The sequence below is a fragment of the Trichechus manatus genome, unplaced genomic scaffold (assembly GCF_000243295.1).
Source record: "Trichechus manatus latirostris isolate Lorelei unplaced genomic scaffold, TriManLat1.0 scaffold00003, whole genome shotgun sequence".
NCBI classification, from domain to species: domain Eukaryota; kingdom Metazoa; phylum Chordata; class Mammalia; order Sirenia; family Trichechidae; genus Trichechus; species Trichechus manatus.
In genome coordinates this window covers 11489726-11506323 of record NW_004443939.1, presented here as the reverse complement: position 1 = coordinate 11506323, position 16598 = coordinate 11489726, and the positions used below count along the sequence as shown (strand labels likewise).

At 40.9% G+C, this 16598-nt stretch overlaps 1 protein-coding gene across 1 annotated transcript in view; it reads left to right on the top strand.

The window, feature by feature from the left end:
- Window positions 1–16598, top strand: part of JAK1 (Janus kinase 1) — a 144029-nt gene that overhangs the window by 75056 nt on the left and 52375 nt on the right. The window contains exons 2-3 of the mRNA XM_004369020.2: window positions 10638–10719; window positions 13239–13437. Coding sequence (XP_004369077.2) covers window positions 10714–10719; window positions 13239–13437 — 205 coding nt within the window. The 5' untranslated portion in view covers window positions 10638–10713. The remainder of the gene's footprint in view (window positions 1–10637; window positions 10720–13238; window positions 13438–16598) is intronic.

The window sequence follows — 16598 nt, the reverse complement described above, 5'->3', positions numbered from 1 at the left end:
CATGCTAGAATGATCTCTTTCTCCTCTGAAGTCATAGCACTTACTATCTCTATTACTCATTGGCAAATAATTACGTTCTGTCTGGTGACATCTCTTAATTGCTTTGGAGGTATTAGTAATTCTTGAACTGTTTTAAAATTGCAGCAGACAGAATGATATATCGATATAATGGCTTACATAGACTAGGAATCATCTCTCCTGAGCCTCAGGTTCCTGCCCTGACTCTCTGTGTAACCTGGGAAAGTTACTTTTTTCCTTGATTAGAGAGTAGTAACAGGTCCCTGAGTGGTGCAAATGGTTTGTTTGTTTGTTTTACTGAATTAATGTTGCCCAGAGTAAATGAGCTATAATAAATTCCTCCTAGTGGCTATTGTATTTTTTAATTTGATAATTTATTTTTTGTTGTTTTTGAGAATATACACAGCAGAACATACACGAATTCAACAATTTCCACAAGTATCCCCTTGTTCTGTTCTAATGACTGCCTCTTGGTCTATGTACAGGTTCCACATGAACACAATTAAGTGTTCTGGAATTCCTATTATCCAAAATGTTATCCATAATTTGTTATGATGCACATATAGTAGGCAAATCCCTTTGTGTAGTCAAGAAAACACAGATAAACATCTTTCTAGTATTCTGTGCTTTCAGGGAATAAATCATGGGTAAGAGTAATATTGGCAGGATTTAAAACACGTATCTTCCATGCTTTGCACATACAGTTTCTACATTTCCAGATCTCCATCTAGTGGTAGTGGTGGTGTTTTTAGGTGCTGTCGAGTCAGTTCTGACTCATAGTGACCCCATGGACGACAGAACTAAATGCTGCCTGTTTCTGTGCCATTCTCACAATTGTTGCTATGTTTGAGCTCGTTGTTGCAGCCACTGTGTCTATCTTATTGAGAGTCTTCCTCTTTTTCACTGACCCTCTGCTTTACCAAGCCTGATGTCCTTCTCCAGGGACTGGTCCCTCTCGATAACATGTACAAAGTATGTGAGACGAAGTCTCACCGTCCTCGCTTCTAATGGGCATTCTGGTTGTACTTCTTCCAAGACAGATTTGTTCCCTCTTCGTGTTGTATTCAATATTCTTCGCCAACACCATAATTCAAATGCAGCTAACGGTGGCACCATTATATGAGATAAATGACCAAAGACCTTTCTGGGAGGAGAGACTGTATTATGAAATGAAGACTATAAGTGGAGCATTGTACAGTTAATCTCAGTCCAGCTGGTTGTGTTTGAAACATCATAGGTTACATATTGTGAGAAAATAGGCATAATCATCTGGTAGTCAAGGAAATCTCACAGTTTTATGTTTAGCTGGGGAAGGTATAGATATGCATTGAATAACAGCAGTGAAAATAAGGTAAGTTTTATTATTGGTAGTTTTGTTGAGTCCTTCAAACCAGTGTTTTCAAACTGTAGTCCATTATTCATTAGTGACTTATGAAATCTATTTTGTGGGTCTTGCTTATCATTAAAAAACAAAGTAAATAGAAAAAAATAGTATAGAATAGAAAATACCAGAGGACATTACACATAGTAAGGTAAGTATCTTTATGTGAAACTCTTGTTTGTCGTACAAACACACATATATATTTCTTATTGTAGGTCATGGTCAAAAAAGGCACTGTTTTAAAGCATGGCTGAAAGCATAGGTTCCTAGGATATCAAACAGTGATATGTAAACCTTACTGGATTCCCGGCTGATGCTAGAGAAAACTGGGACAGATGGGGTGGGGGAGTGAGGGGGCTCAGTGGCTCTGGAAGGAGCAGTGTTGACCTTGCCCTCCTCTCATGCTGTCTGCTGCCTTGGTGAAGACTAAGTGCATTACTTATTATGCAAACAGAGTTCTCTGAGTGCCCTGCCTGCAGTTGAAGATCAGAGCCTTTGTTGGCAGAGTTATTTCAAAGCTAAACATAAAAACTGATGATGCTTTCTTGGTTGAGGAGAGGCGTAGGGAATCATGTAGGGAAAAAGTCTGTCTTGAGCTTTCCTCATATTTTTATTTTTCTCCCCCAGCTTCACCTATATTTGAGGAGATATTTAGGTTCCCTTGGGATATAGACTGGAGTTGACATTTTCCACTTGAGGGTTGTCCAGCATCTGAACCACCTTTGTTTCTAAGGCGATCTTCCATTCTTGGTATGGAAGGTGAAGGAGGTGCAGACACATGACTGGGGGTGAACTAGGTTCATCCTCTTGGATCCCTCCTTCCCAGGACTTTGAATCTGGAAGGAATGGTGCAAATTTGTAGGGATGGCTTATGATCATTCTTGGAAACAGCTGAGTTAGTCCAGTCATGGTGATAGCTGGTGACCAGTGGTGGCCATGGTAGTAGTGGCGTCTTTACCAGACTCTTCCTGTGGACTGATATCCTTCCCTTTCGTTCGTTTTTACCCTGAGGTAAGCAGAGCTGACTTCTGTTTGCACCTAAGAACCTGAGTGGTTCAAAAGTTACAAGAAACATGTTAGGTGGGTTTCTGCCCCCAGGGAGCTTAGTGTGTCACTGGAGAGGGGGAGTAGGTATGTAGCAGATAAATAAATAAATTAATACAAATTAGCAAGGGGTGTGTGGATGCAAGGTTGTTTCCTGCATATTTCTTTATAGTTACCTTCAAGCTTTGTAAGATGCCATATCTGCAAGAGATTTTCTGTCTTTGCATCATGACATCTTGAAAATAAAATTAGCGGAAAATATGCTGTTTGGGTGCAGTATAATATGGTTTCAAACATGTATAAGTTAGGTTTTTCTTGTTTTAAAACCAAACCCAAACCAAACCCACTGCTGTGGAGTCAATTCTGACTCATAGCGACCCTAAAGGACAGAGTAGAACTGCCCCATAGGGTTTCCAAGGCTGTGAATCTTTATGGAAGCAGACTGCTACATCATTCTCCCATGGAGTGGGCTGGTAGGTTCGAACCCCTGACCTTTCGGTTAGCAGCCAAACGTTTAGCCATTGCACCACTAGGCCTCCTGTTTTGTCTAAAAGTGAGTGTAAATCAATTTTTTTTTTTTTTTTTTAATGTGAGTCAGTCAAAACTTATTTTAGTGTAAGAGATTTGGGGAAATCTTGAATCATCAACAACCTGTGAAGTTGGTGCTTTAATTATTCCCATTTTATAAAGGAGGAAACAGAAACTCAGAGAGGTGAAGAAACTTGCATAAGGTCACACAGCCAGTGTTAGTTCTGGCATCCGAATCCAGGTCATGGTGAATCTAGGTCTGGGCTTCTAACTATTTCTGTTCTGTAGGGAATGTTAGAGGGCATCTAATATGAGTCTTTAATTTTTCATTTTGCAGGATTTGAACTCAGGGAGCTTAAGAGCCTTGTTCAACACCATGCAGGTAGTGGCAGGGCCTCTTTCTGACTGACAATTTATCTTGTTGCCTAGAGGAAGAAGCTGGTGCACAGAAAGACACTGTCCTCAAATAACCCTCCCTCACCTGCTCACACTCTCTACCTTTTTTCTACAGCATCCCTCCTGGTCTACCTACTCCTTCCTGAACATCCATCTTTGTGATCATCTTCCCTCCTGACCCTTTCCCAGAACAGCTGTACCCTTCCTCTCTTCCTTTTTAACCCTCCGTTCCTCAAAACTTGGAACAGATTCCACTCTTCTGATCACATCCCACCCAATGCGTTGCCCTTTTGCCCTCTCTTCTTGACTCCGTGGTTCTTACTGTCAGCCTTTCAGCATCCCCTCCGCATCCTCTTACTTGAGGTTCCCTGTGCAGATGTTTATCTTGCCACCTCTTAATAGACTATAAGATTTTGGTGGGCTCACATTTTTACCGTTACTTTTTTGTGTACCCCAACACCCTGAGCCTTGCCCCAGGCAGTGTGGTAAACCGAAGGGTCAGTAACACTGTTGGTTGAGACCTTGTCAACTGGCCAGTTGACTGTGGGAAAGTCCAAAATTCTGTCTTCTCATCTGCGAAAGGGGGTTGTGAGACTCCTGTGGTTGTAGATGCGAATGTCTGTGTTAAGCTGTGAAGTACTGTATAAATGCAAGGTTTTATTGTGATGGCATAGGTGCTTCTTCCTGAATATCTTAGGAATGAATGATGTCAAAGCACATACTGCACAGACAAGCTTCACTCCTAACCCCCACGCTTTTGCCACCATGTTTTTGACCCACGGGTAAGGACATGGCTGGCTTCACTGAATGGTATATTCCCCGCTCTTTAATTACACTGTCGATGTATTAGTGGTAATTAAGTTTAAAAGCAGAAAAAGTAGCAAAGTATCTTGATACAATGTGGCTTTTGGGGAAACACTTACTGACTTTAATTAAGCAAAGTACTGTATTTACTTTTATCTGAAACATCTTTCAGTGAAGGCAGGCTCCATGGGAGCAGTGCAGAGAGCCCCGAGCCATCAAATTGGCATTGACTGTTTGATCATCCTTGGAAATTTATTGTAAATGAAACAGCACTTATGGTTCTGGGGTATTCCTGGAACTGCTGCTATAGTTAGAAGTGAGTTATTTTGTGTGGCAGGAGAGGCATATAGAAAATTCTGATTTGCTGACAGGAAAAAATAGCCGATTTTGTATTTATACTATGTCGTCCTTTGGCTGGCATCTATCAGCCCTGCAGCATCTTGTGATGCTGCCATCAGAACCGTTATTTTGGGTCTCAGAAAGGAGTGGGGTACTGGGAGCAAATAGAAGTCATTTCTGTGGCTCTTGTGAGTGCGAAGCCACTGATGATGAGGCAGAAAGACAAGCAAAGACGCATTCCCTGGCTCTGTGTGCTAGACCTTAAATGCCTCCAAGCGGGGCAGGCCCGTGCCAGGAGCCACCAGAACTTTCTCTCCACATCTGTGCTGGTGGTGCCAGAGAAGTATGTTGTGGGCTGGGCTGGGCAAGCTGGCTGGGCAAAAATCACTTTAATGATTTTAATGACAGTTCTTTCCGTCTCTGGGGGGAGGGGCGTTGGAATGAGATCAGTCTCCACGGTGGATGTTTGACTATGAAATGTACTAAAAAGCCAGAGAAGATGGTGGTGTTGGTGTGTGTGGAGGGTGTGGGGGGTGCATTTTAGAGCTGATGTTTCCACTCCCTTTTGGCATGGAAAGAGCAGGGTGCTTGGAATCAGAAGTCACGTGTTTGACTCCTGGCATTCCCACTGATCGGCCTAAAATGTCTTATGCTTTTATAAGAATTAAGTGCAAGTGCCTAGCTCTATGCGTGAGCTGCTGAAGATGCCCAGTATATGGGTGCTCTCTATTCTGACTAGATTTGTATTCCATGAAGCTGTAATCTGGTTCAGTGAAATGATGATCAAAATATGAACGCTCACTGCATGCTAAACTCTGTTAGGCCCTTTATATGCATTAACTCATTTAACTCTTAACAGCCCTGTAAGATAAGTACTGTCTTTATCCCCCTACTTACAGCTGAGAAGCCCTGGTGGTGTAGTGGTTTAAGTGCTTAGTTGCTAACCCACCACGTGCTCCACTGGGGAAAGATGTGGCAGTCTGCTTCCATAAAGATTACAGCCTTGGAAAGCCTATAGGGCAGTTCTGCTCTGTCCTATAGGGTTTGTGAGTCGGAATCAACTCGAGGGCAGTGGGACAGTTTACAGCTGAGAACATTGACATTTACGGATGTTTAGTAACTTGCTTAAATAAATAGTAGGTGGGAGAGCCAGAATTCAAACCCCGGTCAGTGTGACTCCAGCCCATGCTCTTGACTGCTCTGCTGTGTCATCTCAGACTTATGAAACGGGGCTTTGATTTGTGACTAAGCTTTTGCTCAGAACCTGTTTATTCTTTTGCTCTTATAAGCAAGCTCACAGCCCACTTTAGTCCTCTGTCATAAAGCCTACAGTTGCTTCAGTACTTAACACCTTTCTGAGCATTTTCACATGTACAACAAAAGGGCATTGCAAATGCTTGGTGATGACTTTTTGATAGATTTTGTTTTGATCCTCAAACCAACCTATTAGTAGGAGGCTTCCTCTCATAATAATGGTTGGGGAAACTGAGGCTCAGAGTTTAAATGACTTGCCCAAGCTCACACTTGCTAGTTCTTTATACAGTTAGTAAGAACCCACACACCCAGAATTATGGTGATTTTTCCACTGCATAATGTTTCTTACCTTGTTAAATCACACTTCTTTCATTTAACAACTACTTAACAACTTACCGAGCACCTCTTACATACGAAGATATAACACTAAACGTAACAGACAAAAATCCCTGCCCCCTTGGAACTTATATTTTAGTGTTAGGGTTCCTTACCACCCTAAGACTTGTGCCTGCTGAAATAGCTTTTTAAAGTTTAAGAGCTTAGTCTTAAAATTTATTTTATTAAGGTATTAAACAGATGATTTCAGAACATTTTCTAAATTATATATTTTTCTTCTCAAATTTTCAGAGTTCATACCTTAATTCATCATCATTTTATCGGTATCTTCTTACTTAAGAAATCAGAAGCTTTGATCCTTTTGTTGTTGTGTGCCGGTGAGTCAATTCCGACTCATAGGACAGAGTAGAACTGCCCCATAGGATTTCCTAAACTGTAATCTTTACTGGAGCAGATCACCAGGTCTTTTCTCCCAAGGAGTGGCTGGTGGGCTCGAATCGCCAGCCTTTCAGTTAGCAGCTGAGCTCTTCTTAACTGTTGTGCCACAAGGGCCCCTTCTTTAAGACATAAAGGAAATTACCATAGGTGTGATGGCTTCTTTAATAAAAACAGTTAGATACCCACAATATTTTATTTTGGTTCCTGTTATTGATTTTAACCATCACTCAGTTTGTTTTTACCATATAAATCTGAACAGTATCCTTTGGCCCCAAACAGTAACATTCTGATGATTGTGGTGCAAGTGGATTGTGCTTGACTGCTAACCTAAAGATTGGCAGTTCAAACCCACCTAGTGGTACTGTGGAAGATAGGTCTAGCGATCTACTTGCTCTAAATTTACAGCCAAGAAAAGCCTATGGAGCGGTTCTACTCTGAAACACATGGGGTCACCATGAGTTGGAGGTGACTCAATCGCAACTATAACGACAATTTTTATCTCTTTTTCCCACTATCCCAAATTTAATCTCATAGTCGTCTTTTGCACGTATACTGGTATTTCAAAAGATGTCCTTGAAAATTTAAGAGTGTTTACATAGGTTCAGAAATAGAATCCTGGACTTTTACATCCTGGAAAAGATCTGTGATATCTCATCTATTACAATTAGTATTTGTTCATACTCGCAGAATTGTGTTTTCTTTCTTTTTTCTCTCATTCAGAAAATATCAGATATACTTGTCTCTTGCATAAGAACTTGATAAACTAAAGAAACTTGAGAATCTACAAAATTTTCCTGATTTTTTTTTTTTTTTTTCATGTAAAGCAGCATCTGCAAGATTGAGCCGTGAAATTAAGAGCTTTTTATTTTCTCCTTTATTACTGGTATTTTCTTTCAAATCCCTGAAAATTTGTACGTAAATCAGGATGGAAGAATTCACTGCTGTCATCAAAAAGCTTTTGATGACTCACCTTTATCCTTCTCATTCTTTAAGCTCCTTTTTATTCATTCGAGTTGGGAATTAAATCCCAGTGAATCATGTTATTTTTAAGGGTATTTTGTGATACCTCCTCATCAGTTTTCTAGCAGTCAGCATTTTTCTTTTGTATCTTGTATTAAGAAACTTGAGTTGATTTCTTGATTGATGGATTGATCCAAAGCATTTATAAACTGGTCTTGCTCCTTTTCTACCTGCTTTAAAAATAATATAGCTAGTTCGCATTCCCCAGTTTATTTTGAAAGGAATGTTATTTGAATGAAGCTGTTACACAAATACTTTTAACAGTTAAAAAGCACTAGTCATCCTGAATGAGCACAGTTGTCATTTCATATAAAATGGATCAGTAGTTCTAGGTTTAAAGTGCTTAGAACAGCACTGTATGAGTGCTTTTCCTTTCTATCGTTAGAATGTCAGTTTCATGAGAGCAGAGATTTTGTTAGTTTGTTGCATATAGTACTCACCCAGTAAATGTTTTTCATTGTGTTATTGAATCAGCATACAGAAACATCCTAGTAATTGCATATTGTCTAGAAATATGCTAATATAGTTTTCTCAAAATGTTTAATCTCTAGGCTAAATTTCATAAATCTTTACCATTTTATTGTCCTGTCCAGTAATACCAGACATCCGTTTGAGGATTAGGTACAACGTGATTTCAGTATAGTGCTGCTTGCAGTAGACAAAGAATAATGGAAAAACCAAACTCTCCTTGATTACAGGTGACGGTTTTCATAGAATCCTAGTTCTAGAAGAATCTTAGTGATTTTAGTCTGACCCTTGAATCTTACATGAAACCCAGAGAACTTCATGACTCTCAAGTTAAAGTAACATGTGCTCTGATGGTGCATATTAAAAAGCCTTGTAAATTGCAGAAAGGTTTATGCTGTAGCCCTTCTGAAAGAGCCTGGGCCTGGTGTAACTTTTAGTTTTCTTCCTGCTCCAAACTGCTCTGAGTCCATGTCCCTCCTTGTTTGTGGCAGGCTTCTTAATGCTCCAAAGCAGGAGGCCCTTCTGGTCAATTTTCATTTATTCTTGGAAGCAGCAGATAGTGATGTGCTGTGAGAAACCAGGGTAGAAAGACCTCAGACGTGCTGTTAGCAAGTACTGCCCACCCAAATTGGCTAGTGGTCTTCTGTGCCCAGGGCTCTGGGTATAGAAGGAGTAGAGGAGAATGTTTCCCTATGTATCCACCTGGAAAGACCAGACTAACAACCTCTCTCCCTCTCCATGGCCTCTTGTCTGAACAGCTTTCTTCCTGTTGGCTTTGTTCCCCTAGCCCCCACTCAGTCCTACCCCCAGTCATCCATTATATCTCAGCTCAATATTATTTCTCTCCTGAGCCCCCAAATTAGTTCACATTCACCCTATTATATTCTATTTTTCCTTCATGGCATTTTCAGCTCTACATAATTACCTCTTTCTGTACATCATAGTTTGATTCCATCTGCTGCGTTAACTGTAAGCTCCATGTGGACAGGGACCATATCTCCCTTGTTCTTCATTGCAACCTCCTGGTAAACCTCCGTTCCTGGCACAGAGAACTGCTCAAAAATACTTGTTGACGGCATTAATCTTCTAAATGTGGCATTTGAGGCCCTGCTTCTGAGCCAAAGCAAGGCATTAGTATGTAGGAACCCTGGTAGCGCAGCGGTTAAGCACTCAGCTGTTAACTGAAAGGTCGATGGTTTGAACCCACCAAGGCTCCTCGGGAAGAAAGACCTGGTGATCTGCTCCCATAAAGATTACAGCCCAGGAAACCCTAGGAGGCAGTTCTGCTCTGTCCGGTAGGGTTGCTCTGAGTTGCAATCAACTCGATGGCAAACAACAACTTCGAATTGCTGTTTTGATGCAGGGCATGGTTTCTGTATTAGCTTTTAAAAAGCTGAAAGTGTAATGATTTGCTCTTTGACTGTTGTTAAAATAGTCCATGTCTGAACAGCCAAGTCAAAGTAGCCACATCAAAATATGTGCTTGCGTTCCCCTTCCTGGCCTGCTGTCTTTACTTCTGCTTAAGTCTCACCCACTGCAGATAGCCGTTCCAAACTTGCCCTCACCAGTGTTAGTCACCAAAATTAGCAAGAGGTACAGAAGATGATAACTGTGGCATACTATTGATTTTAGGTTGCTTTCTGCGGTTTCATATAGACCATCTCCTGTCTTCGATTGTAAGGCCCTGTGGGGAATGCTGGTCTCCCAGCCACAGTGGCAATCCATCCCCTGCCCTCTCCCCAGGTCCCTTCCACAGCTGCCATGGAATGCCTGGATTCTGATAAAATGTGTTGAATAACTGACAGAAAACAATAACCAGTATTGACTTGGAAGCCACTTTCAAATCACTAAGGGTGTTTGCTTCTTATTTGCCATAATTTGATTCTGCTGTTAAAAAAGAGAAGTTTATGAGAAGCAACAAGGAAAGTTGTTAAAGCAGTACTGAACTTTTTTGTGTATGGTAGTTGGTGGTAAGGATGGGACCAGGCTAATTTAATACTACAGAACGAGCCGGTATTCTTACTTAATATAAATTAGGCTTTGGAGTGAGGCTGGGGGCTTTATTTGCTACCTAAATTTCCATGTAAGGATGGCTCAAAAACTATTCGGTGAACTGAAAGCTTGAGTCAGGTTTATTCCCAGGCCCTCCTGCTTTTACCATACCATATTTTGTTTTACCATTACATTGAGGCCGAGGACAGACTGGGTTGTGAGGAGAGGAATTCTAAAGGAAGTGGGAATGTGAAGTAAAAGTGCACATCTTTGGGTGTCCTAAGCTATTGTTGACAGCCTCAAGAGAGAGGGTATTGACAGAAAAGGCACACCATCTTCACTTATGCTGGACAGGGGACTTTACGCCAGGAAGCAAAAGTCCCTGGCTTCCTTTCTCAAAGCAGTGAAAATAATATCTTCTTTGATGTTTACACCCTAAGATACCTCTCTGTCCTCTTGATGTCCTCATCAGTCTTTTTTTTTTTCTTCATTCTTGCTTCCAAATGCTTTTTCCTGCCTGCTTACTTATGGTTTGTGCTACTTCCTTAATGAAAGTGTCCTCTTATTGTCTGATGCAATTACCTCTGCAGCTGATTTATTTACTTATTTTTGTCTTTAGCTCAGCTCTGAACAGACTTTGGAAAGCGGAGAGAAAAATCAAGTCTGCTTTTGCGGGACATTAGACAACCGAATAAATGCAGGTATGTAGATTTGAATATTTAAAAAAAGAAGGGAAAAAGGAAAATGTCCAGCTTTTAAAAAGAATAATGAAATTGTGATCTTGGATCTATCTGTATTATTGCCTTTAATTTTAAAAAATTGGCATTTTTATTTTTGTTCATTTCAAATGTTGAGTGTGCAAGTTTAAAAAATTTCCAAGAGTTCAAAGTACAAAGTCAAGAGTCAAAGTTCCCTTGTAATCTCGCCTAGTCACCACTGCTAACAATTTATCGTTATGTCCTTCTAGATTTTTGCATGCATATGCATAACTAAGAGGATCATACTATACAGGTTAGGCTTTTTTCACTTTTGCAATATATCATGTGTATCTTGCAGTGCTGATTCACATCATTTTATGCTAGCCCTTTTAACAGCTGCATAGTATTCCCTTATGGCAATATAAATATTTCATGAGTCTTCTCCTGTTGGACATTGTAGGTTGTATTTTTTTCTCTATTTCAGATGCTGCCACATCTTCTACGAATAATTACGTACACTTGCCTGATTATTTATTTCCTTAGGATTAAATGGTGTAACATTGTCACTGAATTCTTCCATGTCATATCTGTGAAGAATATCAAGGATAAAACTTTATCTTGTATTATGAAGCAGGCTTTTAGCTACTTTTTTCCTGTCTCTCTTTTTCAAGGTGGAGTGTAATGGAGTGGGATGGCATGGGGTAGGGTAGGCGTCAGTGCTGGGATACAAAATTATCTTGCCTGTTGATCTGAATCTCAAGGTGAGTTATGAGCTTAGTTTCTCAGGCTGGTTTCTGAAAGATTCTGGTTGTCAGATTTATTTTGGAGATTAAACAATTAAAATCGAATGCCTCTCAGTTTGTAGCATTGAGGCATATCTGGCCCATGTCCCACCTTTAAGCATCTCGCCTCATTAGGGCGGCAAATAGACCTGGCAGATAAATTTGGTGAAGAGAGCTGTGACTGCTCTCCACCCTTTATGACTTTTCTTGTTTTGGGGAGTCTCCTTGGATCATCAGAAAATACCCACATTGTGTCAGGCTCTGTGCCAGCTACTGAGGATACAAAGGATTGATATAGTCCTTATACTTAAGAAACTCACAGCACATGGTGGGGGCAGACAGACACATGAATAAGATGATCATAATGCAATGTGGTTACTGCAGTGTAGTGAGTTTGGCAACTCAGAAAAGAGGGCATTTAACTTAAGGGATTGAGTGGAGGTTTGGAGAAGGCTTCCTGGAGGAGGTCATGTCTGAGCTGAGTTCTAAAGAGAGTTGAAGTTTGCCATGACAGGGATGAGGTGGAAAGGTAGTATTCCTGGTAGAGGAATCAGCATGAGCAAAAGCAGGAAGGCGAGAAACAGTATGGTGGGGTGCAAGAACGATGGGCAGCTTTGTGAGTTCCAAGCATGAAGTAAGAGGCTGGGACTGGTAGACAACGAGGCTCGTGAGGCTGGCAGGGGCCAGGTGGTAGAGGGCCTCTGTAATGGAGCTTGGGAATTGGTTTGTAGGTAAATTGGAAGCTGGTGGAGGATTTGATATGTGTTACTGAGACATTTTGGGGGCTAAGTGAAGTTTGGCTTGGAGGGCAGAAGAAGAATAGAAGTCTGGGGTCAAGGAAATTAGTTTGTAGGCCATTGGTATCGAGGCAGGGGGAGGGGAAGAGAGAATGCATAAGAAAGCTCTTACGCATTCTCTCTTCCCCTCGGTCCTCTCTGGCCTTGCCTGAGGCTAAGTTGCCCAGGTTGGTTCTTTGATCCTAATTGTCCTTCCTTTTGAGGGACCCCATGTGAGTGACTTACTTGCAGACTTCTTACCAGTAAGGGTCTGGCTTTTCCAAAACGAGGCTTCCCATCCTTGTATTGCTGCCACAAAGCTCTGTCTGTCCTCCTGCCTGCCCACGGGGTGGTGGGGATCTGGCTGCATTCATTCATTTTCATGTCCTTTCCGTGTGGCTTGTAAACTTGAAACACTAGTCATTTTGTCTGGACCATTTCTGAGCCAGCCCTGGGCTGGGCCTCTGGCGATGTAAAGAGAAATAAGACATCGTTCATGCCCTCACAGAGCTTGCTGTTTAGTGAGGGAGGCAGACATAAAATCAAAAGATGATGTGATTCATGACATAGGTGTATTCAAAGGTTATGTGATTTCAGTAGAGGGAGTGGCAGTATTAGGAACTAGTAACATCAGTCAGTTACATCAGTGGTTCCAAAACAGGCCGCATTTTTCATCTACAACTTGTATGCAAATAAAGAAAATAAATTTGGGCCACGTCTACAATTTTTCTGATTTTTGAGAATATGATCTGGCTGTAATTGATTAATTAGTGTGCACAATTAATTATTTTCTATGATTTCACCTCTCATAAGCTCTGACATATTTGATTTTGGGGGAAGGAAGAGACATGGAGAGGTCCTTATCCAATAATTATTTCTGTTTACTTACCTTCATAACACCTTTTGCCACTTGCGCTTTTAGCACATAGAATGACTACAGAGTCTCATTTTCCTTCCATTACAGTATCTAAACATAAAAGAAGACTGCAATGCCATGGCCTTCTGTGCTAAAATGAGGAGCTCCAAGAAGACTGAGGTGAATCTGGAGGTCCCTGAGCCAGGGGTGGAGGTGATCTTCTATCTGCCTGATAGGGAGCCCCTCCGGCTGGACAGTGGAGAGTACACAGCAGAGGATCTGTGCATCAAGGCCGCACAGGAATGCTGTGAGTACGGGCAGCTGCCCAAGGCTCGGGGAGGGTTTCGGTGGTAGACTGTCCCAGAAGCAGATCTGGGTACGTGTCACCCCTTGTAGTGTGGCTGAGTGGAAAGAGGTGTGGGCTCTGGGAGTCAGGGGTTCCTGGGCCACTTTACTTGCACACAAGCTTAGGCCAGTCATTTCCATTTTGACAGCTTCACTTTCTTCGTTAAAAAAAAAAAAAAAAAAAACAGTTGCCGTCAAATTGATTCCAACACATGGTGATCCCATCTCTGTGTCAGGGTGGAACTAGTGCTCTTTAGGGTTTTCAGTGGCTGATTTTTCAGAAGGAGATTGCCAGGTCTTTCTTCCAAGGTGCCTCTGGGCGGACTTGAACCTTCAACCTTTTAGAAGGCAGCTGAGCATATTAACCATTTGTGCTTCCCAGGTTGCACCACCCAGGGACTCCTCTTCATCTGTGAAGTAGCCTTATTCCTGCTGTGTCACTAATGAGCTGTGGGATCCCAGGGAAAGAGGCTTGACTTCTGTGGCACCTCATTGCCCTCACTCATCTATAACATAGGAGTAATATCAGTATTAAATTAAGTGATATGTAAAGCACCTAGCCCAGAGTTACAAGCTGAACAAGCAGCATCTCTCACCACTTAAAAATATTTAAAACTTCTTTTGAAAATTTGGATCCATCCTTCTGCTGCTGTGACCGTGTCCCCCCGCTCCCCCAAGCTGAGTTGAAATGAGAAGCTGAGTTTCACTTTGTGGCTTTGTTAGGTTGCCAAGTTGTGAAAAGGACAGTGAGGCTGTGAATAACACTATCCACTTTTTTGAAAAGTGAGGCTTGTCCTACTAAAATTAGCCTATCACATGCAGAAGGTGGGAAACCAAACTAACAAAATAAACGCCTTTTCACTGTCCTTTAAACTTGAGGTCATTGGCAGTTTTTACCTACCTAACTTTAAATGACAAGTAAAATTGAATCAGAACCTGTCATAAAATCTAATCCACTTAGATTGTGGTGATGGTTGTGTAACTCTGTAGATACGCTAAAATTAATTGCACACTTGAAATGGGTGGGTTTTATGGTATGTAAATTGTATCTCAGTAAAGCTGTTTAAGAAAGATCTAATCATTTTTCTGATGATGAAATAACTAGCTATGAGGCCAAAAAGTCTGATCCATGCTTTGCATATATTTAATCCTCAGAACAACTCTGTGGGGATAGTACAGTTATTTCAGAAATCACCTACTTTGTTAGTAGTAGAGCTTGTCTATAAAATCCATTTTCTTACCAATATATGTCTTTCTGTTGAAAATGTTTTAAACAGTAAAACCAAACCCTTTGCCATCAAGTCGATTCCGACTCATAGCAACCCTATAGGACAAAGTAGAACTGCCCCATAGGGTTTCCAAGGAGTGGCTGGTGGATTTGAACTGCTGACCTTTTGGTTAAGCAGCCAAGCTCTTAACCAGTGCGCCACCAGGGCTCCTTTTAAATAAAAGAGTTCCAATAAAAGGGAAGAAGGAAGTGCTGTAGAGAAGAGTGTGGTAGACCCTTACTGACTAATCATAACATGAAATAAAATTGGCTAAGTTATAGATTATTAGGGGGAAATGCAGTAGTATGTAAAGTTATTTTGGATAGGTGGCAAAGTATACAAGAAACCATCTGTAGACGGCAGCTTTAAGTTATTTCTAATTAGCAAAACTACTAGATGTAAATTGGTGCTTCTAAAGTATTTTTTTAAGGCTCCATTTTTTTTCCCCTCCTTTCGCTTGAGATTTGGTTTATGTGTTTATTCTCTTAGCCACGCTTCTTGTTGTCAGCATATCAGGTATAAACCTTAGCTAGTTTGCTAGCAAAGATCATTAGTCCAGAATTATTGGGCTGCAGTTAATGAGGGATCAAGGAACTGTTACTAAAGAGGATGATAGGAGAGAGCGTGTGAGCCCAACAATGGACTTAGCACCTGTGACTCTGGACTCAGGTCATTCTGTTAGAGGGCATCAGTTCCTAAGTCCAGGCTGTGGACACTGACTGGTGTCTCTTCTGTAAATGACTCAGGGGAATGTTGCAAAAGTTTATTAATTTTAAAAATACAAACACAGAATGCCACAGATTCTTGTAGCTTCCATTGTTGTTATATATAAGGGGGCAGTATTGTTTTATTTTTTATCAGTCTCTGGTAAAATTTTGTTCTTTTAGCTCTAGTTGTTTCATCCCCCCAGTAGCTCTATCTTGGTTTGAATCCCAACTCTGCATTTTACCAGCTGAGTAACCTTGAATAAAATACTAAACCTCGGAGGCTGCAGTCTCTTCATATGTAAAATGGCAAAAATACTTACTTCATTAGATGTTAGGAAGATTAAAAGATAATGTATGTAGAGTGCTTTAGCCTGATGCCTGATACTTAGCTCTCAGTAAATATTTAGCATTGTTGTTTTTATTGGTATTCAGTAGTGTTATGTAAACAGGCATCTTTGATCTTTCTACTTATGGATAGTAATATTGTTAGAATCAGACCTGTGCTAGAATTATAGACAATTGCATTATTTCAGATAAACTCTCCTTCAGATATATATGTATAGGTATACATTCAAATATAGATATGTAAGGATATTATAAAGAAAAGCTACATTTTCAGGCCAGTCCACAAAAGTCAATTTATGAATGAAAAACTATAGTATACCTGAGACATAGTTCAAATAATACTGGATGCAAAATCCATTTGTCATTGTTCCTACGGGGAAATGGCTCTTTAAAGTTTAGCTTCATCTTTTCTGTTCATAAGCAGGAGTATAACATGTGAAGGGGTACCTTCCAAATTTCTGGAAAGACACAAGTTGAGGCATTCCCAAGAGGAGGACATCGAGAAGCCAACTTCTTAACTCAGTGTCTGCATGGAGAGACCTCCTGCCTTGGTGGGGAGGGAAGGTCCCTGTCAACGTCAGTCTCACTTCAGATGTCTCGCTTGGGAAACAGATGCCAATTATCTCATATTCTCCCATGTTTTTTGGTCATTTAAGTTCACTGTGTCTTAGTTTGGGGCCTGGCTGCACATGAAAATATCAGTAGTAATCGATCATTGCCAATCACCTGCTCACCCCCACTTAGATTATAAACCCAAACCCATTGCGGTCAAGTTGATTCCAACTCATAACGTCCCTATAGGA